This window comes from Hemitrygon akajei, chromosome 10 (genome assembly GCF_048418815.1).
Source record: "Hemitrygon akajei chromosome 10, sHemAka1.3, whole genome shotgun sequence".
Taxonomy (NCBI): domain Eukaryota; kingdom Metazoa; phylum Chordata; class Chondrichthyes; order Myliobatiformes; family Dasyatidae; genus Hemitrygon; species Hemitrygon akajei.
The window spans coordinates 150,860,566-150,885,585 of record NC_133133.1 but is presented as its reverse complement, the minus strand read 5'-3'; the positions used below and the strand labels follow the sequence as shown (position 1 = coordinate 150,885,585).

General features: G+C 39.9%; 1 protein-coding gene across 4 annotated transcripts in view; it reads right to left on the bottom strand.

Moving 5' to 3' along the window:
• Positions 1-10,217: 10,217 nt before the first annotated feature.
• LOC140734821 (sodium- and chloride-dependent GABA transporter 1-like) overlaps positions 10,218-25,020 on the bottom strand; it is a 47,832-nt gene continuing 33,029 nt past the window's right edge. For 2 of the 4 annotated variants that reach the window (XM_073059391.1, XM_073059390.1), the window contains exons 11-15: positions 22,797-22,928; positions 21,113-21,215; positions 18,372-18,472; positions 12,671-12,838; positions 10,218-10,520 (exon numbers count right to left, since the gene is read on the bottom strand). In XM_073059391.1, the coding sequence (XP_072915492.1) occupies positions 10,416-10,520; positions 12,671-12,838; positions 18,372-18,472; positions 21,113-21,215; positions 22,797-22,928 (609 nt within the window). In that variant the 3' untranslated portion in view covers positions 10,218-10,415. The remainder of the gene's footprint in view (positions 10,521-12,670; positions 12,839-18,371; positions 18,473-21,112; positions 21,216-22,796; positions 22,929-25,020) is intronic. The other 2 variants (XM_073059392.1, XM_073059393.1) reach the window with 2 other exon arrangements.

Here is a 25,020-nt window from a genome sequence, read left to right as displayed (position 1 = left end):
AGCATGCATAGTGGAGTTCAACCAAAATAGCTGTTCCAAATTCGTTGATTTTCAGTACAAAGTTTAAAGATAAAAACAGGATTTTCCCCCTTACTTTCTGTAAGACTTCTTGGATAGAACCACCATTCCAAAAGCAGCCATTATAGATTATACTTAGTACATAGACATCTTGCATGACTAACGGAGTTGAATTTCCGGTAAGTTATACCATTGTATGTAATGAAGCCATCATGAGGGAGCCTGCTAATATCTGAAAACCGATCTTTGCTTGGAGTCCTGAAACATTGCTAATCTCTCAGGCTGTGAGCAATGCACTCAAACATGACTTGAGTCATCAAAGGGAGCAAAATTCTAAAAACGTCCAGTCCAAGAAAGTAATTGATAAACAAGAATTCTGCCAGCATCACAGTAAGAGAGTTACATGGAAAATGTATCTTTTTGCAACCAATGCTATGACTACGACAATAGGTTTAATGGGATGAATAAAGCAGGTTCATCTTACAAGGCTGGGACTTTGTCTTATAGCCTAATCTGACATATTCACTCCATCTGAATAGATGCCACTGGAAGTGAAAGAAATGAACTGTAAACCATCAGGAGAATAATCTGGCCAAATTTTAATGAGCATGCATGTACATCAGTTATGAAAATAACACAGAATTTAATGGAATCAGAATCATAACTAATTAGTCTTTAAATAAAATATTTAGTTGAATTTTACTCCTTAATTTATTTTAAAAAATACCTTTCCTGGAAAGAAGATTGTGTTGGTGTCATTGATCAATTATACACATGTGCATCTACACATCAACTTTTAAGAAGAGATCATTTTTTCTTGGAAGGTCCTTTTCCAAAGAATCTGCTTATTACTCATATCACTAACATGTGGCTTCCAACCTGAATCTTTCTGGTTCAGATTATTTATAAACCAGATTTTCTGTTGGAAAACATTCTTCAGTAGCTTCTAGTCAGTGAACGATGTCCCTCAACATCTGGCTGCAAAACATCAGCCGTACCAGAAACCAGGCCATTGGTCCTGGAGTGAACATATACCTCAAAAAATCCTGACCTCAGTCTGTGCAACTCCTCTGGATAATCTCTGGATTGCTCCCAGTGCCGTGTGCTAGTCAAGACAGGAATAGTAAGAAAGAAAAGACCAATCAGTGGCTGAAGAACTGGTGTGGGGGACAAAGTTTCAGGTTTTGGATTATTAGAACTTCTTCCAGGGCAGGGGTGATGGTTACAAGAGTGACAGGTTGCATCTGAACTGGAGGGAACCAATACCCTGGCTGGGAGGATCACTACTACTGCACAGGAAGGTTTAAACTAGTTTAGCAGGAGGACAGGAACCAGAAATCCGGATGTCATGACCACAGTAAGAACAGGCAGGAGCAAGGTAACAGACAGAATGGAATGGACCAGTTGAAGTGTCTATATTTTAATGTTAGGAATACTACTTGGAATGATGATGTTGTAGACTTGGCTGTGTGAGAGACAGGAATGGATGCTGAATGTTGCATGGGTTTGGATGCTTTAGAAAAGGTGGCAGAAAGGGTCAAATTGGGGGTGGGGGAGGGAAGGTGTGTTATTAATCAGGGATAATATCACTGCTGCATTCAGAAAGGACATAATGGAGGATTCAACAACTCTTGATGGATAGAACTGAAAGATAGGAAGGGTGCAACTACTCTGATGAGATTGTACTACGCATTCCCCTGATAGCTATCAGAACATTGAAGAACAGGTGTACAGGCAGATTAAGGAAAGGTGTAAAAACAAGAGTTGTTGTTGTGGCTGACTTCAACTTCCCGAATATAGACTGGGACCCCCTTGGTGAAAAAGGGATTTAGATGGGGCAAAAGGTTAGGTGCACCCAGGTGGGTTTCCTAAATCGATATGTAGATAGTCCAACAATAGGAGGGGTCATATTGGACCTGGTTTTGAGCAATGAGCCTGGCCAGGTGACTAAACTTTTGGTGGGAGAACAGTTAAGAACAGTGATCACAACTCCTTCAGTTTTAAGATAGCTGTAGATAAGAATAGTTATGGAGCTTGTGGGAGCCTATTGAATTGGAGCAAGACAAATTATGAGTATGTCAGGCAGGAACTAAGAAGGGTTCATTGGGAGCAACTGTTTTTAGGCAAGTCCACTTTTGACATGTGGAAGTTTATTACAAGTAACTGCACAGAGTACAGGGCAGGTGCTGGGTAATCCAGTTAGAAGGAAGGACAAAGATGGCATGGTAAGGGAACCTTGGAAGTCAAGTGCCATGGTGAATTTAGTCAAGAAGTGAAAGAAAGTGGATGTAAGGTTTAGGAAACTAAAATCAACCAGAGCTTTAGAGGATTATAAAGAAACCAGAACGGAACTCAAGAAGGGAATTAGGAATCCCGGAAGGAGCACAGAAAACTACTTCGCAAGTAGTCAAAGAGGATCCCAAGGCATTCTATACATACATCAAGGGCAAGAGGATAACTAGGGAGCTGGTATGACAACTCAAGGATAAAGGAGAGAATATGTGCTTGGATGTAGAGGATGTAGGTGAGCTCCTAAAGAGTACTTTGAACTGTGTTTACCAAGGAGTAGGATGTGGACCGTGCTAATTTGCCTACTACCTATTACTGTCTACACAGGTTGATAGTGTGGTTAAGAAGATGTATGGCATGCTTGTCTTTATTAGTTCAGGAAGTGAGCTCAAGAGTCAGGACGTTATGCTGCAGCTTTACAAAACTCAAGTTCGGTCACAGCTGAAGTTTTAGTTGCCCCATTATAGAGCGAATGTTGAAGCTTTGGAGAGGTCGCAGAAGAGGTTTAGCAGAATGGTGTCTAGATTATGGACAGATTTGAGTTGTTTTACCTGGAGTTGCAAAGTCTGAGGGGATATATATAAATATTTATAAGATTATGAGAGACATAAATAGTGTAGGCAGCTGGTATCTTTTTCCCCCAGAGCTTTTGAGGCAAGAGGGGGCTAAGTTCAAAGGGGTCGTGCTGGGTAGATGCTTTTACACAGAGGGTGGGGAGTGCTGGGGTGGTGTTGGAGGCAAATGCAATGGAAGCTTTCAAGAGGTTCTTCGATAGGCAGGTGAATATGCAGGAAATGGAAGCATATGGACATTATGTAAGCATTAGTCTAGTTGGTCATTTGATTACTAATGAAATTACTTTGACACAACGTTTTGGGCCAAAGGTCCTGTTCTTGTGCTGCACTGTTCTATGATCTATGCTGCAGTAGAGCTCAAACCAATCACTGTGCTTAGCTCTGGGATTCCATGATATCAAGAGCAATTCTATCTGACTAGAGGCATTCCTAAAGCCATACTGTCAGTTTTAATGGAATGTGCCTACTATTGTGGCAAATTTTATCTGAAGTCGTTTACTATCTCTTCATTACAGGTTACATTTCCAAGTGACAGATCCTTTACAAAGTTTTTTCAAACCAAAACTTGTGTAGCCAGGTCAAGGCAATTATTGCACAAAAACATCTGTGCCTCTAATATTGACACCGAGGGACTCCCATGTATCTAATAACGTGAGTGTATGTTCTGCAGCTGTAACCCATTCACTTCCACATTCAATGTGTATTCATTGTGTAATTTCAATCAGTCTGAAAAACACTGGTTCTTCTGCACACCGCTGTTGAAATACTTCATTATTGGTGTTACTGTCACCTTCCTGTCTGGACATTCTCCTCTAACCTCTCATTAAAATCTCTCGTTAACAAAGCATTTTAAGTCACAGCACTGCCACTCACGGGATGTTTTTGTTTTGTTTTTTGCACCAATCTGTAAATTCTACAGGCTGTTGTGCATGAAAATCCCTGGAGATCAGTGGTTTCTGAGATACTCAAACCACCCTGTCTGACACCAACAATCATTCCAGTCAATCTCACTTAGATCACATTTCTTCTCCATTCTGATGTATGGTCTGAACAGCACCTGAACTTCTTGACCATGTCTGCATGCTTTAATGCATTAAGCTGCAGCCACATGATTGGCTGATTAGATATTTGCATTAACGAGCAGGCATACAGGTGTACCTAATAAAGTGGCCCATGAGTGTATCATCTCCATTCTGTAATTCCAATCAGTCTGAAAAATGCTTACTCAATGCTTCCTGTTGGTATGTCAGTTTTGTACTAATGCTGTTATTGGTCCTTTTTGGGGTGGTATTCCCCCTGCTAACTATTCTCTGTTCCAAATACAACCACCAAAGAATTTTAGGAAACAAAGCTACATCCAGACATAGGGAGAGGAGAAGTTCACTTGGCCCATTCAATGAAATGAGTCCAGAATTATCTAACTCCATATAGTCAACTTTCCCCCCCACATCCCTTAAAAGCTTTTGATAATACAAATCTATCAATCTCAGATCTACAGTTGTACTTGATGGAGCATCTTCAAGTTTGACCTTCCAAAATGAATCACTTCTCACTTTTCCAGATTGAACTCCATCTGCCAATTGTCAGCCCAGCTCTGCATCCTGTCAATGTCCTGTTGTAACTTTTATATTATCCACAACACCATCAACCTTTGTGTCATCTACAAGTTTACTTACACACCGTACCACTATCTCATCCAAGTCATTTATAAAAATCACAACGAGCAGGGGTACCAGAACACCTCTGGTCTCCAACCTTCAAGCAGAATAGTCTCCATCTAGTACCACTGTGGGCAAGTCAATTCTGAATCCACGCAGCCAAGTGTCCCTGGAACCCCTGCCTCCTGGCTTTCTCAATGACCCTACACAGGGCAACTTGTCAAGGGTCTCACTAAAATCCATACACACCACATTCACTGCTATACTTTTATCAATTTGTTTTGTCACTTCCTCAAAGAATTCAATCAGGCTCATGAATCACGACCTTCGCCTCACAAAGCTCTGATGACTATCCCTAATCAGATGGTGCTTCTCCAAAGGCTCATAACTCCTGTCTCTGAGAGTCCTGTCCAACAGTTTTCCCGCCACTGTTGTAAGACTCAGTGCTGTATAATTGCCATAATTATCCCTACTACCTTTCTTGAAAAATAGAATAACATTTGTCACCCTCCAATCTGCCGGTACTACTCCCTTCACCTGTGAGGACACACAGATCAACTCCAGAGACACGGCAATCTCTTCCCTTACTTCCTGTAGTGACCTGGGATATACCATCTGGTCCCCAGAGACTTATCTATCTTTTTTTTTCAAAAGTTTCAGCACATCCCCTTTCTTAATATCAACACATTTCAGTGTATTAATTTTACACTGTCCTTACATTTATTAAGGCTCCTATCTTTGGTGAATACTGAAGCAAAAACTTCATTAAGGACCTCCCCTACCTCCTTCAATAGGTATACGTCCTCTTTTAATCATCATCAGTCTTACCTTCATTCTAGTCACCCCCCTGTTCTTCACTATGTATAAAGCGATTTGGGTTTCTCCTTAATCCTACTCACCAGGGCCTTCTCATGTCCTCTTCTAGCTCTCCTAAGTACGTTCTTAAGCTCCTTCCTGGCCAATTCGTAAATTCTGTCTGCAGCCCTGTCTGACCTTTGCTTCCTAAACCTTAAACCTTCCTTCCTCGTGACCAGTTGTTCCACATCTCTTGTTACCCATGGTTCCTTCACCTTACCATCCTTTCCCTTTCTCAATGGAGCAAATCTATTCAAAACCCCCTGCAAGTGTTCCCTAAACACCTTCCACATTTCTATTGTGCATATCCCTGAGTACCCAATTCACATTCCAAGTTCAAAGGTTCAAAGGCAATCCTACCTAATACCGTCATAATTTGCTCTTGTCTAATTACATACTTTCCCGTATCATTTGCTCCTATCCCTCTCCAAGGCTATGGTAAATGTCAGGGAGATTTGGTCACTTTCTCTGAAATGCTCACCCACTGAGAGATCTGTCACCTGACCATGTCCATTGCCTGTTACCAGATCCAGTATGGCCTCTCCTCTAGTCAGCCTGTCTATATGTTGAATCAGGAATCCTTCCTGTGCACACCTAACAAATTCTGCCCCATCTAAACCTCTGGCACTAAGGAGCTGCCAATCAATATTAAGGAAGTTGAAGACACCCATGATAACAACCCTGTTATTTTTGCATCTTTCCAAAATCAGCCTCCCAACCTGATCCTCAGTGCCTCTTGGGCAGTGGCTGTAGAATATTCCCTTAAGAGTGATTGCTCCCTTCATGTATCCGAGCTCCACCCATACAGACTCAGTGGACAAACACTTCATGATGTCCTTGCTTTCCCCAGCTGTAATACTATCCCTGATTAGCAAGGCCACCCGCCAACTTTTTTTACCTCCCTCCCTGTCCCTTATGAAACATCCAAACCCCGGAGCATCTAGCAGTCATTCCTGCCTTTGTGACAGCCAGTTCTCTGTAATGGCCACAGCCTCGTAGTTCCATGTACTGATCCAAGCTCAGAGTTCATCACCTTTGCTCTTGATACTTCTTGCATTAAAATAGGTACACTTCAAACTAACCAACTGACTGCAAATTTGCCCTGTTAACTGCCCATCCTTCCTTGCCGTCTCTTTACATGATGTATCTAACTGTACACCAATTGTTCCATCCTCTATCACTGTGGTTCCCACCCCTCTGCCGAACTAGATTAATCCTACTCCGACCGCTCTAGCAAACCTGCCATAAGGATAATGGCCCCTCTCAAGTTCACATTTAACCCATCCCTATTGTACAGGTCATACCTTCCCTAAAGAGATCCCAATGATCCACAAATCTGAAACCTTGCACCCTGCTCTAATTCTTTAGCCACATCACAGTAGTAAATCTATTCTCTATCGGCACCATCTTCCTTCTGTGCAATTCTGCCATTTTTTTAAAGAATGACTTATAGCTCAAAATACCTTGAAATAAAAAAATTAAATGTTAATAAACTCATATGAAAGTGCAGCCTATGCTTACGTAAAGGTATAATTTATCCAAATGAGAGAAGTGGCCCCAATCCTGTTCTCACTTTATGCCTTCGTCACATTTTCCCTTCCTCACCTCAGGGAATCCGAGGCCAACTAAAATACTCCCACGCTGTCCTGGCCACACTCCGCTCATTCAAACAGAGACTAAAAATAGAAAGTGGGGAGTTTTACGCTCGCCTGACAGCTGAATGTATGTGAGAGTGGAATAAAGGAAAATACTGAGCTCATTGAACACACTCCTCTCACACTGGATGCATCACTTGCTCCATACAGGGCTCCTACGGAATTATGCTCCAAACTCCCAGATGAGTAAACAGGACAGATGCTTTCAAAATGTGAGCTACAGCTATGGAAAAGCACTAGGTAAAAACCTTGGACTATGCTGCCCTGTTTTCTGAACACCGAGGAACAATTTACAATTCATCAAAGAACTGATAAAGGAAAATCTGAGCTGAATCTAAAACAAATTGTTCACATCAGAAGCTAATAGGCCAAGCCTACATGATAAGATAACAACAAATAAATATGGTTGAAGTGTCTAGGCAGTAATGTGAGCATGCTTTAGATATTCATAGATTTAAGACATAATTAATTAGATTTTTGCATAGCAGGAGATTAAGGGTTGTGGGGCGAAAGGCAGGTAGCTGGAGCTAAATCTATGGTCAGATCAGCCATGATTTTATTGAATGCTAGAGCAGGCTCGACTGGTCAGGTGGCCAACTCCTGCACGAATTCCTTATGTTCCTGTGTTCTTGTGTAATGATCATGTGGCTGATCACATGCTCAGGCAAGAGGACAGTGAAGATAAAGAGCAGAAGGTATGAACTTTGGAACAGTAGTCACAAGAATCGAATCTGCTCATTTGGAGGAGTTGACTTAGTGATTTAAACTCAGGAAGGTGCAGGTATGTTTGGCTAGGAATGACAAATTTCGGAACATTCATGCATAGAAACAATCACTTAATCTGAGGCTGTGTGTGGAATACTTGAAGTGATTAGTAGTAGTGAAATAATCGGTCATAGAGTAACATATCTTAGAAACAGGATCTGTGGTCCAACTCAGCCTTGATCCCGCCAAACTAGTCCGATTTATGGGCAACTGGCCCATATTCTTTTAAATCCCAATGAGCAATGTAGTTATCCAAATGTCTTTTAAATGTTATTATCTGCCTCAACCATATTTTCTGGCAGTTCATTCCATATACACCCATCAACTGCATGAAGAAGCTGCCCCCTTAGCTCCCTTTTCAATCTTTCACCTTTTTACCTCTGTGGTGAACTACATATACCTGTCTGGACACGCCCCCTGCTGACTGCTCCTGTGGCTCCTCCCACAGACCCCAGTATAAAGGCGATTGAGGCCTGAGCCCGGCCCTCATTCTCCAGGATGTAGTATGGTGGTCAACTACTGCATGTTCTTTCTTCCAGTCAATAAAAGCCAATATCTCGACTTCACGTCTCAGAGAGAGTTATTGATGGTGCATCAACCTCCTAACTATGCCATCTAGATTTTAGTTCCCCATCATGGGGGAAGGAAAACTTTGAGCATTCACCCTGTCTATACCCTCAGGGTTTTATACACCTCTGCTTCCTTACTGTGGCCTGCTTTAGACAATTTTTTTGCAACACAGGGACCTGAAAAAAAGAAGTTGCTTGTTTAAGAGATCCTAGACATCTGTCTTCTTTTAGGACAGAAGAGTTGGAAACGAACTCTATTCATGCATTTTGTCCACTTATCCAAGTTCTGGGAATGTTCTTACTATCATCCAATAGGAACTGAATAAAACTGGAGTTTCTGTATCAGTATGCCTGCTGCATAATGGCCTGTTTATGTTTCAGTTAATGAGGTCAATACTTGTTTTTCTCTTTCTTTGGGAAAGTTCCTCAAACGTGTTTTTTGTACATCTAATGTTGTTCCCCAGTTTTAATGTTTAAAACAGAACTGAAATGTTTACTTTCCTAGCATGTGCAGTCTTTTGCTTTTCCTTAAATACCTTTTCTGTCATTAAGAATTCCAGTGCTGTTCTTAATCCTTTCTGGAGCTTCTTGCTCTATTTCATCATTTCCCAAATTACTTTGATTCAGTTGATCTGTTAGGTGGAAAAATCTTTGCTATGTGGTGAAGGAAATTGTGGCTCTTTTTCACTATTTGTTGCCAAGCGCTAATCTTTCAAGTCTTGCATTGTAGTTCAGTTCCAAAATTCATGCAAAAAACATTGCTGCTCACAATCTGTTACACTATTGCGTTCAGATAAATATATTTACCATTTCTTTACATTTTAAAATTCAGATTTATAAAGCAACTACGTATTCCAAATAATCACTGGAAATCAAACTTGGGTAGGTTATCAAGAGGATTTGGTAAACTTTATAGAGCATGCTGATGGGTCATTTAAAGAAAACTACATGGACTGGCTACTAATTAGAATTTCCTTTCATTGTCTCTGAGTATCCAAACTCAGTTCACAACCACTTTGACTTCTGGATGTTTTTTTTTTAACCAGAAGTATATATACTATCTTCTATTAAAACCTCAATGCATCAATGAATGAGAAAAATCTCTGTGAATTGCTTGTAGGAACAAGATTTGCCAAAGTTTCAGAAGTCTTCATGTCTTCATTTCTTTGGATAGTTCAACTTGACTGCTCAATATTGCTTGATCCACCAGTGACCAGGCAGCACACTGGGACCCACAAAATGGTAACTGACTTACTGTACATTCCTCATGTTTTTCTGTTTATTTTCAGACTTCCAGTATTTGTGTTTCTAAACTTTGGTTTTGTCAGCAGTTCTGCCTTCCTGCCTCTGTCACAGATTCCTATAAATATCACAACAGGAAGCATGTGTTTTTGTGTTCCTTACAATATAAATGTACGTCGACATTTACTTCATTAACTTATTCACTTTCTTTTTATGAGAGCAAATATCTAAATATATCAACGTTCAAGGCATTTAGCAACAACATAATATTTTCCTGAATGTCTGATCTCTTTTGTAACATAGGGGAAAGGTCATAATTGGGTATCAAGAATGTGCATCTGTGAAAAGATACCCATTTATACATCCTGAGAAGAACAAAAGAAAATCTAACTATTCTCATTCCCTGCTAATATTAGAGAATCTTCACGATGATCACAGCAGATGGTTATCCACAGGGATGTTTCATACTTTCTTCCTTTGGTGATAACAATCCTATATGTGAAAAATGAGGACAAAAAGCCTCATGGTGTGCAGCATCTCTGTTGGGCAGAGTGAAAGAAGCAGTTTTGTCCACAATACTATTGCACAGTGTGAAAATTGAATGTTTAATGTTTATCAGGCAGAATTTACCAAAATGACATTTTTTTTTTGTAACTGAAACCGGTTTAGTCCAACAAACCCCAAATTAACTGTGCAATCTAATTCAATGTGTGGATTACTGTGAAATCGCTGAAGTGGGGAAGGGTGGCTGGTGGATGGAATAAAGCTGTTGTTTTACACAATGAACCCTTAAACAGTGTCATCAGCAAAGCTTCTGCTGAGGGACTGCGTAGCTTGCAGCCCATTGTTGTGAATTATGACCTCTTGCCTGGGTTGTACCATGACTTGCAGACGCTAGAACAAGGAGAGAGAGGGGAAAAATTAAGAAAATTCAAAAAACTTTTTGGAACATTGTGTCCCGATTGAATAAGACAAACATGAAGCCATAGGATATAATCAGGAATGAAAGCACAATTTTTGTTTAATCAACTTGGTGTAATAAAGCCAAAGTTATTGACATTTCTGTTGAGGTTAGTGTAAGCCCCTGGGAAATATCAAAACCTGTTACACGTAAATAGGCTTGAAAACATTAAAAAATGCAAAATATAGTGATAATTTTTCACATTGCACCTCCTTTGTTTCTATTTCAAATAAATGAACAAAGTAAAAGAGGGAACCTGTATGTCACTGACAAGAGAAAATCTGCAGATGCTGGAAATCCAAGCAACACACAAAATGCTGGAGGATCTCAGCAGGCCAGGCAGCATCTATGGAAGAATGTACAGCTGACATTTTTGGCTGAGACCCTTCGGCAGGACTAGAGAAAAAAGGATGAGGAGTAGGTTTACAGTATTTAATTTGTGTGCGCTGTATGTCACTGAGCTGGGTCCTTTTAATCTTGAATAATAAAGTGACTATTGTAAAAAAGACAGGTACAACCTCTTCAGCATTCCAACACCTAACATAAACTGGGTAGCAATCCAGAAAAAATAAGGCAGTTGACTCCAGTATAGTGCTTCCTCTTCATCTGTTCTGCACATAATTCTTACCTAAAACCAGACCACTGTCAAACTTTGTCAAGTCTATATGTCCTCACATAGGACATATACAGTACAATAGGGTTCTCGGTTACGATTATTGTTCATAACCTGAGTTGTTCATAAGTTGAGAAGCTAACTAAACCAGTGTATAAGAAGGGATTACAAAAGCAGACATAATGGGTGAGTGAGCAGGTGCAGAAAGAACGGGCCCACCTCATTGACTCGGGGAGTGAGCAAGTGGATCTGCAGAATGCTCCCGGCTCCCGGCTCCGTTCGTCTCGAGCACAGCTGTTGATTGTTGTGGCTCGCAGGGTAAGGGATAGAAGGGACACTGGAAATGCTCCATTCCCAACTGAAAGATGCCCGCAACGTTGACAATTCCCCCCCCCCCCCCCATCCGTCCCGCTGGTCTCCAAATTCAGTCAGACAAGCCCCTGTTTAATTGGGCAATCTAATTCAATGCTTGTTACATACGGGGTGTCCATAAGTCAGGTGTTCTTCACCAGGAAGGATCACTCTTTCTCTCGATGGTGAGCGAGAGTTTGCTGCTGATTCTCAAGTCGTGGAACTCAAAATAAAAGCAATGCTTGCTTCAGATTGATGGTAATGTCAAAATAGCGTCTGCTTGTCTTCCCTGTCACTGTAGGAGGAGTGATAGCTGTCTCTCCCTTGTTAGTGAGAGAGAGGCTCTGTGGGATGTTGAAATGTCCGGATGAACAGTGTGGTGAACTACATATACCTGTCTGGACACGCCCCTCTGCTGACTGCTCCTGTGGTTCCTCCCACAGACCCCTGTATAAAGGCGGTTGGAGGCACTGCTCCCCCCTCAGTCTCCAGGATGTTGTGTGGTGGTTGCTTGCTGCTAATCATGGTCTCTTGCAGCCAATAAAAGCCTATCGTTCGCCTCCCGTCTCCGAGAGTTATTGATGGTGCATCAAACAGTTAGTTTTTGATGTACTGTAGGCCATGGTCTCTCTTTGGGGGCTTTGAAGTTGCTTGCATGGTGGGTGGTGGGAATGCTGATGCTTCATGCTAGAATAAGTGGGGGGGGGAGGCTTGATGTTGCTTACTGCTGCTTGTGCTTTTGGGGGCTTTCAGATATGTTTTTTTCTGCCTTTCATTCTTTGAGGTTTTCCTTTTGTTTTGAGGATGTCTGTGGAGAGTAAGAATTTCAGGCTGTATATGGTATACATTCTCTGATATTAGATGGAACCATTGAACCATATTTGTGTGAACATAACCATTTAGAATTATTACCAAATCATCATGGTTGGTTCAAATACTGTTAGGCTATTCCTTGCTTGTCATTTAATGCTAAGGCCCTCGTCACCAGCCCAGGTTAAAATGCAGCACTCACATGAGTGAAAAGCAGTTGCTTTGAATTCTTTTTAATGAAATAATGTGATAACCAGAGTGAGTATAAGTGTGAAGTTTTATGCTGTATTCCAGATGGTTTCTCCATACCTGTACAAAGGTTCCTTTGGTGGTGAAAAACATATAGACCATGTAACCTGGGATAAAGATCATGGAGGAAAGTGCCATGAACCAGCCAATCCCCTGTCCCCATTTGGGGTAGATGTAATCCCCAAGGGTTAGTGGTGACATTTCAACAGCACTGAAGAGAAATACGCTCTGGAAAGCAGGGACAAAACAGTATTAGGAGATAAATCCATCACAACCATGATCCCAGCATCAAAACAGAGAATATGCCTTTTGTAAATCAATTTGACCAGTGCTAGTACTCTGGTCTCTAAATCTAGTTTCAAAATCCCACCGGAGATACATTAGACAGACAAATCAGGTACCACGCACGCACACACAAATTCCACAGACGCTGGAAATCCAGAGCAACACATACAAAATGCTGGAAGAACTCAACAGGTCAAGCAGCATCTATGGAAAGGAATAAAAAGTGAACATTCTGGGATAAGACCCTTCTTCAGGACTGGAGGAGGTGACATCTTTTTAAACATACTTTAAATTAACTTGTCTTTCCAGCCTATCCAGTAGATCCTATAGGGATAATCAAAAAGTGATAGAAACTTCTTCCATAGCAATGCAGTCCTCAACTTCTGCAACTCAATTCATTGACCTTATTGGAACTGAATTATGAGGTAGAATATAAAGGGTAAAAAGACTTTGATACAGACTCCCAAACAGTAGTAAGGATGTGGGCTACAAATTACAGCGGGAGATAGAAAATGCATGCCAAAAGGGCAATGTTACAATAGTCATGGGGGGTGAGGGGTTCCTATATGCAGGTAGGTTGCTGGATTCCAGAGGGGGAATTTCTAGAGTACCCTAGAAGATGGCTTTTTAGAACAGCTCATGGTTGAGCCCACTAAGGGATCAGCTATTCCAGATTGGGTGTTGTGTAATGAGCAGGAATTGATTAGAGAGCTTAAGCTAAAAGAACCCTAAGGGGAAAATTATCATAATATGATCAAATTCACCCTGAAATTTGAGGAGAAGCTAAAGTCAGATGTATCAGTATTACACTGTAGTAAAGAGAATTACAGAGCCATGAGAGAGGAGTTCGCCAGAATTGATTGGAAAAGAACACTGGCAGGGATGACAGCAGAACAGCAATGGCTGGAATTTCTGGAAGCAATTTGGAAGGCACAGGATACATACATCCCAAACAGGAAGTATTCTAAAGGAAAGATGACATAACTGTGGCTAACAAGAGAAGTTAAAGCCAATATAAAAGCCAAAGAGAGGGTAAATAATAGAGGAAAAATTAGAGGGAAGTTAGAGAATTGGGAAGCTTTTAAAAACCAACAAAAGGCAACTAAAAAAGTTATTAAGAAGGTAAATATGGAATATGAAAGTAGGCTAGCCAATAACATTAAAGAGGATACCAGAAGTTTCTTCAGAAATATAAAGTGTAAAAGAGAGGCAATAGTGCATATCAGACCACTGGAAAACAATGCTGGAGAGGTAGTAATGGGGGGACAAAGAAATAGCAGCAAACTGAATAAGTATTTTGCATTGTTCTTCACTGTGGAAAACACTAGCAGTATAGTGGAAGTTCCAAGGGTCAGGCGTTCTGAAGTGCGCGAAGTTACCATGACTGCAGAGAAGGTTCTTAGGAAACTGAAAGGTCTGAAGGTAGATAAGTCACCTGGACCAGTTGGTGTACAACCCTGAGTTCTGAAAGAGGTGGCTGAATAGATCATGGGAGCATTAGTAATCATCTTTCAAGAATCACTAGATTCTGGAAAGAAAAGTTGGAAGACTGGAAAATTGCAAATGTTATTCCATTCTTTAAGAAGGGAGAGAGGCAGAAGAAAAGAAACTATAGGCCAGTTAGTCTGGCCTCAGTGGTTGGGGAGATGTTGGAGTCGATCATTTAAGGATGAGGCTCAAGGTGCTTGGAGGCACAAGATAAAATAGGCCGTAGTCAGTATGGTTTCCCCTAGGGAAAATCTTGCCTGATAAATCTGATAGAATTCTTTGAAGAAATAACAGGCAGGTTAGATAAAAGAGAATCGGTTGATGCTGTGTACTTGGATTTTCAGAAGGCCTTTGACAAGGTGCCACGCATGAGGCTGCTTAACAAGCTATGAGCCCATGGTATTACAGGAAAGATTCTAGCATGGATAAAGCAGTGGCTGATCAGTAGGAGGCAAAGAGTGGGAAAAAAGGGACCCTCTTCTGGTTGGTTGCTGGTAACTAGTGGTGTTCCACCAGGGTCTGTGTTGGGACAATTCTTTTTACGTTATATGTCAATGATTTGGATGATGGAATTAATGGTTTTGTTGCAAAGTTTGCAGACGATATGATGATAGGTTGAGGGGCAGGTAGTTTTGAGGAAGTAGAGAGGCTACAGAAGGATTTAGACAGATTAGGAGAATGAACAAAAATGGCAGATGGAATATTCTGTCAGTAAGTGTACGGTCATCCACTTTGGTAGAAAAAATGGAAGGGTTGACTATTTTCAAAATGGAGAGAAAATATTTTTAAAAAACTGAAGCAGAAAGGGACTTGCACAGGATTTCCTAAAGGGTAATTTGCAAGTTGAGTCTGTGGCGAAGAAGGCAAATGCAACGTTAGCATTCATTTCAAGAGGACTAGAATATAAAAGCAAAGATGTAATGCTGAAACATTATGAAGCACTGGTGAGGCCTCAGTTGGAGTATTGTGAGCCGTTTTGGGCCCCTTAGAAAGGATGTGCTGAAACTAGAGCGAGTTCAAAAGAGGTTCACAAAATGATTCTAGGATTAAATGGCTTGTCATATGAAGACTGTTTGATGACTCTGGGCCTGTTCTTACTAGAATTCAGAAGAATGAGTGGTGACCTCATTGAAACCTACCAAATGGTGAAAGGTCTTGATAGACTGGATGTGGCGAAGGTGTTTCCTATGGTAGGAGAGTCTAAGACCAGAGTACACTTGCTCAGAAGGGACGTCCTTTTAGAATGGAGATGAGGAGGAATTTCTTTAGCTAGAGAGTGGTGAATCTGTGGAATTTGTTGCCACAGGGAGCTGTGGGGGTCAAGCCTTTATGTATATTTAAGGCAGAGCTTGATAGGTTCTTGACTGGTCAGGGTATGAAGGCGGGAGATCAGGGCTGAGAGGAAAATTGGATCAGCCATGATGAAATGGTAGAGCAGACTTGATGGGCCAAATGGCCTAATTCTGTCCCTATACCTTATGGTCTTATAATGGTCTGCCATTTATGGGATTGTGCTATTTTCACACTGATGGCAGCATTTTCTGGAATACAGCAATGACTGCCTGTTATAGAAATAGATTACTTACAATGAAACACTTTGGGGCAAAGTGAAGGGGTAGTAAAAGCCCCACTAAATCAGCAATTTCCATCACTCATTAGCCAATCAAGTAACACAGAAGAGTAGTATGTAGAGTGCACCATGATAATGGACCAAGGGGGATAGATTATATATATAGATCGATTGTATGTCTATAAAGTGATACTAGGCATAGTAGTGTCCGTCTATAAGGTGACCGACAGAAAAGTAGAGGTGGTTGGGTGTGCGTAGAGATGGGTTAGTTGGTGGAGGTGTTAATAAGCCTTACTGTTTGGGGAGAGTAACTGTTTTTGAGTCTGGTGGTCCTAGAGTGATTGCTATATAGCCTCCACCTTGATTGGAGTGAGAGAAGCATTCCACGTAGAAGGTGGTTTGGATCCTTCATGATGTTATTGGGTCTTTTCCGGCACCTTTCTATATTTACAGTATATGTTGATGGCGGATAGGTTACTGCTAGTGAAGCATTGAGCAGCTTCTACTACCCATTGTAGATCTTCCTTCTTCACCACAGTGCAGTTTCCGTACCATGTAGTGACACAGCTTGTTAGGATGCTTTCAAATGCGCATCTGTAGAATGATGTGAGTATAGATGTGCAGAGTCCAGCTCTCTTCAGCCTCTGCAGCAAGTAGAGGCATTGACGAGCTTTCCTGATTGATAAAATATGTTTTGGGACCATAAGAGACGTGCATTCCAGGAATGTCATAGTTAATTGTAGTCAGGTGGCATTTATGAGTCTCGGTGAGAGTGGGCAAATCTAACTTGATTCACCCCATTATCTAAACACTACTTATGCCATTGTTCATTGGCATTTTTGGATTAGCAAGTAAATTCTCAAAGAAAGGACAGAAAATTTTGAAGACAAGACACATGAGGGTGCAGGGGATTTTCAAAGCCGTTCCAGTGATGTCAGCATTGTAAGTACAAAGCATTAGATGGTGCATAGACAAAAATTGTCTTGTGGGGACAAGTTTGTTTAACTAGATCCAGAGTAGCTTTCTAAATTATTTACAGTTCTTCCTTTATTCACATTGGCAATTAAAAAAATACCATCAAAGGATCCCAGGAATTCTTGACTGTATAATGAATAACAGAAGCTATTTCAGTATTTACTTCCTGCCCATAAAAATAGTAAAATTTACTTGGCATGTTACAACTATCTACAGCCAGATCATTGCTGCCACTCTAATATCTTCCTCCTACTATACCCTGTGCTGAAGTCCTGAAGTTTAGATACCCTGGAGAGATTGGATCACTTCCAATTCACCAGTTAAGGACATCATATTCATGTACTGTACATAGTTTTTTTAAAAACCTAACCTCCTCCCTAATTTTCCTTTCCTTTCCTTTCCTGAAGTCACAGTTAGCCCAGGGCAATGGTTTAATCAGCACAAGCATTTTCTCTGCAAGGCATCTTCACTATTGCAAGAAAATACTAAGGTAATGCCAAACTAAAACAAAATAACGTAGAGGCACACAAGGATAGATTATTGTAGATCACCAGGAGCTTGGGCAAAGCAAAAGCATTTACAGGTTAATTTTGATGTTAACATTGTTTTGAGAGGGATACTTATTAGTCTATTAAATTTATTCAATTAATTAGCAGAGCGAATAAAGGGAAATGTTGCATATGTGATGTCCAAAAGGCATTCGGTAAGCTCTAACATAGAAGACTTTTGCACAAGGCAACAGCCCATGACATTGGGAATAATCTATTAAATCATGTATATAATGTAGGGAATTGTGAATTATGCACTCTGTAAGGAAAATAAATAACAGTATTGTTTAAATGGTGCAGGAGTGCCTGGATTTCTTCAATCCATGAAACACAGAAATGTAGGACTGCAGGTAACAAGGAGGGCCTTTATTCTGAAAGAAATTGAGTATAAAGGCAGGAATGTTGTACTGTTGTTGTATAGGGTGGTTGATGAGAATCATCCCTGTATGAGATGCTCCTGAATTAAACAGGGGCAAAGCTTTTCACAGAGGGTTCACTATGTTGCCTTCTAGCTCAAGGTGTCTTATGTGGAAAATATTAGCAGGATGACGGACACTCTCTGGAATATGTATTGGAAGAATGAGAGATGATCTATTGAAATGCTTAAAATTCTATAAGGCCTTGATAAGGTAAATACTGACAGGATGCTTGTCCTCCTCAGGGATCATAAAGCTAAAGGTTGATAGTTTCCGGGTGAGATGTAGCATACACAATGCCGATAAGGCAATGAAATTAATAATGAATAGTAAAGAAGGTTTCTTGCATTATACTTACATTTTCACATGTATTCATGCTTTTACAATGCTCCAAGGAACAAGAACATCACTTTAATGCATTTCTGTCTTTGAATGCTCTTGACGGGTTTGTAAGAATACCAAAAATGTCTTTGTCTTACCAGAATTATAATGGGTGTAAAGTACACCCAGCAAAGCTTCCACCAAATGCAAGGCTTGTACCCAATCATTTCCTCAATGTTTTCATAAAATCTGTTTACTCCTGTCAACAAAATCAAAATATATTTCCATTTATATTGTTTCAGTTTCCTTTAACATGAATCATTTTTATTTGAAGGTCTAATTATATCTAATGATTAGCAAATGCTTGACTCTCAGTCTTAATGCAGAAAGTTTCTGAACATTTTTTATAAACAACAATGGTGCATTTGATCAAAGAAGCAGTGACAGGCCACCATGCTGATGCCTATTCAAAACCTCCTTTGGACCTTGGATCAAATCCCTGAAATTCATAGAAATGTCGGAATATAGAAACAGGACAGTCGCAAGCCTGTTCCCTCATTCAATGGGATTAGGGCTTTTAAGAGCGTTCTACCAGTTTCTTCATGAAATACAATCTATTGAACTTCCTGTGGACTGGCTGACATGTGACTCTAGGCACTGATTGACTCTTAATTTTCCTACTCAGTTCAGGGATAATTAGTGATTGTCAATTAATGTTGGTCTTCTCTCCAATTCTGATATCCCATAATAGAAATTAAAAAGAAATCTATTCTAAATCTACATTTCTGGCATTTCCCATTAATACCATATTGATCTTTCTACACGGTTGTCTAATCACTTCATTTTCATATTCCACAGCTTTATAGTTGTTACCAAGCCGCCAAAAATTTCAGCTAAATCTATTTCAGTTTTCAGAATCAGAATTAGGTTTATTATCTTATATTATGTTCTATTCTATTTAATTCTATTCGAAAAGTCTCCCTCACCTTCTGACCACCCATTATATCCTCTGTTATTACTGGTCTATAAATCAGTACCCACTACTGCACTTCCAATCATTTTACTTCTCTTACCTGTTGACTTAATAACCTGCTATATTTAGTTCCTTGCCATGACTGTTTCTAACAAGTGTCTCAAGCTGAATTTTTGCTGGCAGTTCATTTAGTTTTTGCTTTATTATGCATAGAATTGCATCCTTGGATTCATATGCTAAGCGCATATAATAGCGTACACTGTTGTACTCCTCTACTGAAATGGAGTTCCATTTAAGTCATTAGAACTGAATTTCAGAACCGAATACATAATACATATGCTATAATGAGCTTTAACACAAGCAATCAAGGGTAGACATTTTGAATCTGCTTAAAGAACACTCATTAGGGCACATTACCCAAACTGTGCTTCTGCTCTAATGTTTTGCTTCAGTACGTTTCAGTTTTGTATGTTTACTGTATAGAGGCATAAATAATAGTGATACACAAATAATACGTAACATTACTGAAGAAATAGCACATGACATTCACAATCTTTTCACAAACCTTCCCAGGCAATTTTATAAAGAGCGGTCAGAAAGTAGGCAAACCCGAGGGATCCAGAGACTGCAATTCCCTGCTGTGCAATCGCCGTTGCTGAAACACATAACATCAGCAGTAATTCCCAGCGATGGTAAGCAAAGGGAATCTCGCTGAGTTCTCTCTCATTAGCCACATACTTGCCTCTTTGTCCCAACAGCCTCTTCTCATTTCTAGCCAAATTTGGACCATTTGCCAGTATAACCTTTGACTTCATTATCCAAGTGACATAGCCACTACCAGTATCAAGTTGATACAAATTTCACTGGTTTAGTTATATAAGAAAGATAACCTAGAAAAAAAACTTAAAATTGATTTTTCTATCTGAATCTTTCTTGGTCTGTCAGACCTTTTTTGTAGCATTACACTCCCTGGATCCTGAGAATAGTGAGTTAGTGATGATTTGGTTCAGTGCTCTTCACAATTAAATGCTGTGCTGTATGAAGGAAAGAATGTGAGAATCTCAATTTGGATCTGCTTTCTTTTTGACAATCATCCTCACAGCTTGTTGTTCTAAAGCCATAGTCTCTGAGCAACTGATGTAACTGATGTAGATATCTCGCATTTAATTGGCCATTAATTGGCCATTCCTGTAGCATTATAAAGTAGCCACTGATTGTATGTTCGTGGTCTTCTGCTGCTGTAGCCCATCCACTTCAACTGTTAATGTATTGTGTATACAGAGATGCTCTTCTGCATTCTCTGTTGTATGGTTTATTTGAGTTACTGTCACCTTCCTATCAACTTGAACCAGTCTTTCCATTCTGCTCTGACCTCTCTCATTAACAAGGCATTTTCACCCACAGAACTGCTGCTCACTGGATGTTTTAGTTTTTTTGCACCTTTCTCTGTAAGCTCTAGAGCAAGGGTTCACAACCTGTGGTCCATGGACCCCTTGCTTAATGGTATTGGTCCATGGCAAGAAAAAGTTTGGGAAGCCCTGCTCTAGAGACATTTGTTTGTAAAAATCCCAGGAAATCAGACGTTTCTGAGATATGCAAATCACTCCATCTAGCGCCAACAATCATTCAACGGTCAATGTCATTCATATCATTTTTCTGCCCCATCCTCATGTTTGGTCTGAACAACAAATGAACCTCTTGACCATGTCTGCGTGCTTTTATGCATTGAGTTGCAGCCACATGATTGGCAAGTTAGATACTTGCACTACGAGCAGGTGTATAGATACCTAATAAAGCAGCCACTGAGTGCACGTTCTTTTACCTAGCTTCCTGGGAGAGAATAAAAGGCGTCACATGGAAATCTATCACATTCAGTTCTGTTTCTAAATAATAAGAGAACCGGGTAAATTTAAAGCAGCTACTAACCATAAAACCAAGATATTGAGATAGTCTCGAAGAAAACCAGAAAGAGCAGGGACATCCCACTGGCAGAATAATAGTCAAACATTTTGAATACATAGAGGCCACCCTGTATTCAGAAGAGAAACAAAATTCAGAAATGCAAGTTTCGAATATAGGACAACCATAGTCATACTAGAATGCAAAAGCTGCTAATACAGTTGTGCTTTGGGACAGAAAATTCAATAATTGGTAGAACTCAAAAGAAAAAATGTCTGTTTATTAATTGACATCATTAACCAACAATGAAACCCACTAACAACACTGAAAAACCCACCAACACAAAACCAAGGGAACACACCCATGTCTAGCAGCTAGAATGTAACCATTCCAGGAGCTATAACTTATGAATGTGGTTCTTTACATGGGCACAGCTTACCCAGCAGTAGAAATAGTAGGCCATTGATTCATTTTACACGGCAGTAGTTTCAATAATCCGTTTCTGCTTTGCTAGTGAAATGGAGTGTCGCTGTAAGCTACAGAGCAACACAATGTGGGGATAACTTACTTCACCAAGTTCTGACCAAACACAAAGCCAACCTCATGTTCACAGGGAGGAAGAGGACATTCATGGAAAAGTTATTTTAGGCCACCATATAATACACCTTAAACAAATTCTTTACAGTGGCTTTCACTGCCTGTAAAGGTAATGGAAACCAAGTTCATCAGTTTTCTTAAGAGAACTGGATAAACTACAAGGCTACAGGGAAAATTGTAAGGAAATTGTTCTGAATGGAATACCTATCCTTGATAAGCCATACCTAGTTATGAGAGAACTCTCTGCTTGAGAAATTGTTCGCCTGATATTTTGACTTAATTTGCCATAAAATATGGCAAATGCTAGATCAAAATCAGAGTAATGTTCTATTCTATATAAGGATTGGAAACAGTTTGGGTTTTAATACACTTCAAGCCCTTAAAAGAAGATGAAAATTTAAAAATAAGAGAAAATCTACAGGATTTGAATTACAGAAGATGGAGGGTTTTCATGGGAGATTGAAAGACTCGATGGGTGGATGACTCCCTGATTGTAAGTTGTGCTCCAGGTCCCTGGGATTAAGTCACTCATCTATCAGAGCTGGTGTTTATGACCAGCAGATTTTGAGTAATTACTTTCTTAACAGGGTATAGATGTTTTGAGAAGTGGGTAATACAGCAATATTTACATCTAGATTAGCAGATTCAATTATTTCATCTCCACTGATTATCAGTTGGTCTACATGAACTATCCTAAGAACATTTAAATGGATCATAAACTACAGCTCAAATCTGGTGATAATTTATCATATCACCACAAAATTGTCAAAATCAGTCAAAAAGAGGTAATATCCCAAATCCAAAATGCCAATCCACTGCACTAGGGCTAACCTTCTGAGCTTATTTAAAATGCATGAGATAAAATGCCTTATTTCTCACCTGACCCTTGCTATCATTGGTGGTAAGTACCTGGATACTGAAGGAAGACTCAAAAAGGTTTATGAGACACAAAACTAACCTGAAAGAGCATGAAGTACAATTTGAAAATATCCTATTATGGACTCAGTTCTGACCAAAGCACACTTCAGCTGTAGAGAAGTCTACACTTATTTAAGCTGGAACAGTCTGGATGCTGCATAGCACAGTACAAATGAGACATTTATTTCAAATGTACCTGAGTAACATTACTTAATCCAATGAGGTATGAAATGATGCACACCAGAGCAATGAACAGCTTTTTATGAGATCGCAGACTTCTAGGATATTCGTCCATTAGGGCAGTAACAAACCCTTCCACTGTGCAGAACTTGAAAACAGAACGGGAACAACACCAACAGTCGGTTCATGAAAAGTAAAGTCATTATTTTTTATTAAATTCTTTATCAGGAATTAGTTCTGGTTGGGTTAGGTTTGCAATTTACTTGCAAACATTTCATCCCCATGCGAGGAGATAAGTAAACGTTTGCAAGTAAATTGCCAAGATCGGAGAACAACTCATCCTAGCCATCAACCGCCCGAACTACACGTCTTCCGAATTATTTCCAGGAAGTAATTCCAGAAGATTCCTGTATTGAATATTCATGTGAATGTTCAATACAGAATTGTAAGGGAATTAATACGAAGAACTGGTAAGGCAGGAAGTCGGAAAGAGATGAATTGCTCAAGCTCATCATAATACAACAGAATGCCTACACCAGAGAAGTACAAGAAAAGAACCTAAGGAGAAAATGATGATTATTGAGAAGGTCGTGACCTGAGTGATGCAGGAATATATTCATGTAGGGTTTAAAATTTCACATAACATAGGCAGCGATCAACAGTGCTAATCAATTTCAAGCTGCATATAAAATATTAGTGCACAGTCTGTCCACAGATGTATTAGGGCTGGGATAGCTAGTTGGCAATGTTACCGCTGCATCATTCAGCTGGGTCGACAATTTGATTATTTTCAACATGTAAAATTCTGTATGATTCCCACTTTCCCATACTCTAAGAGGAAAGGGAGATGCGGCTCATGGATATTCAAACACCAACTATTTAACCTGGTCTGGAAAAAGGTTGCAAAGTGTATAGGTACTTTAAAGATATTACTGGAGTATATGCAATATACATATTTGGAATTGGATTTTCGTGAAGTCATAAGTAGAAAGTAAAAGGGCTTTCTGGAGACATCAGGTTGTCCCAGGTTACCTTGCTGTGGCATTCTTCCTCCAGCTCTTCATTTTGTTTATTTCTGGTGGTGTCCCTTTGCATTATTCTACCATCTGACATACACAGGCCATGAAAATTCAGGAAATGGCTGTATACAGGAGTTCCAGGGATATAGAAGATATGACTGTGGAAATCAAGGTACGCAAATTCTCCAGTAAAATTTTAAAGCATTTCTTGAAGACGGGCATTTAGTTACAGAAATGCAAGCATCTTCAGGAGTTATTCAAAAGACAGCTACTCTTGAAAACAAAAACTGTTTATATGTAACCTCCCCTCAGTAATCAAACTTTCATCAAATCTGAGCAATCTGCCTAATGTAATACAGAAGAGTCAATTGGTGAACAACTTAGAGTAAAGAGTTAATCATATTCTTGTGGAACTGGACTCATATTTATGTTAGACTAGGTAAGGATTACTGGTTTCCTTCCCAAATTAAAAAAATTAAGTGTTTTATGGCAATCCACGACTCTTAGGCAAACCAGCCTTTTATACCAACTTTATCTTGATTTTGTAAAAATATTAAAACTTACAAGCTGTCATGTTAACTCTCATCTTTGGATTAATAGCCGAGCAACAACCACAACCTCCCCTGATTTAGGGCCAAGACAATGCACAGGAGTGGATCTCATGCAAAGATTGACAATGAGCCAGACAGAAAGCTGCTAAAACATAGAGCCAAAACTTGATCAAAGAGACTTTCAGGAGGGATTTAAAGGATCAGAGGGAGGTAAAAAGTTCAGAACATTTAGAGAAAGAACTTGAGGGTTTAATGTCAAAATTGTCAAGCTGCTGGGTATAGTCACCAATGGTGCTATGAAAAAAGCTAATGCAAAAGATTAGAAGTGAGGGAGTGCAGGGATTGTGAAATGATATAAAACTAGGGGAAATAACAGAGCTGGGGAAATGAGGCAATGGAGGGATTTTTGAATAGGATTGTGAAGTTCAATGTTCTGTCATGAAGAGTCAGAGTGCTGCTATCAATAGATTGAAGAATTTTCATGGTCCATCTATTGTAGTTCAGAGATCATGGCTGTCCCTTTCACTGCAAATTAAACATGAAGGGATAGTGGATGTTCCCAATTCTGATCACTAATTGATGATTCTTGCTATTTTGGTGCATGCACATAAATGCTGGTGAAGGATTTGTTCGATTTTTTTGTGTTTCAGGAAGTAATAACTCAGGATCT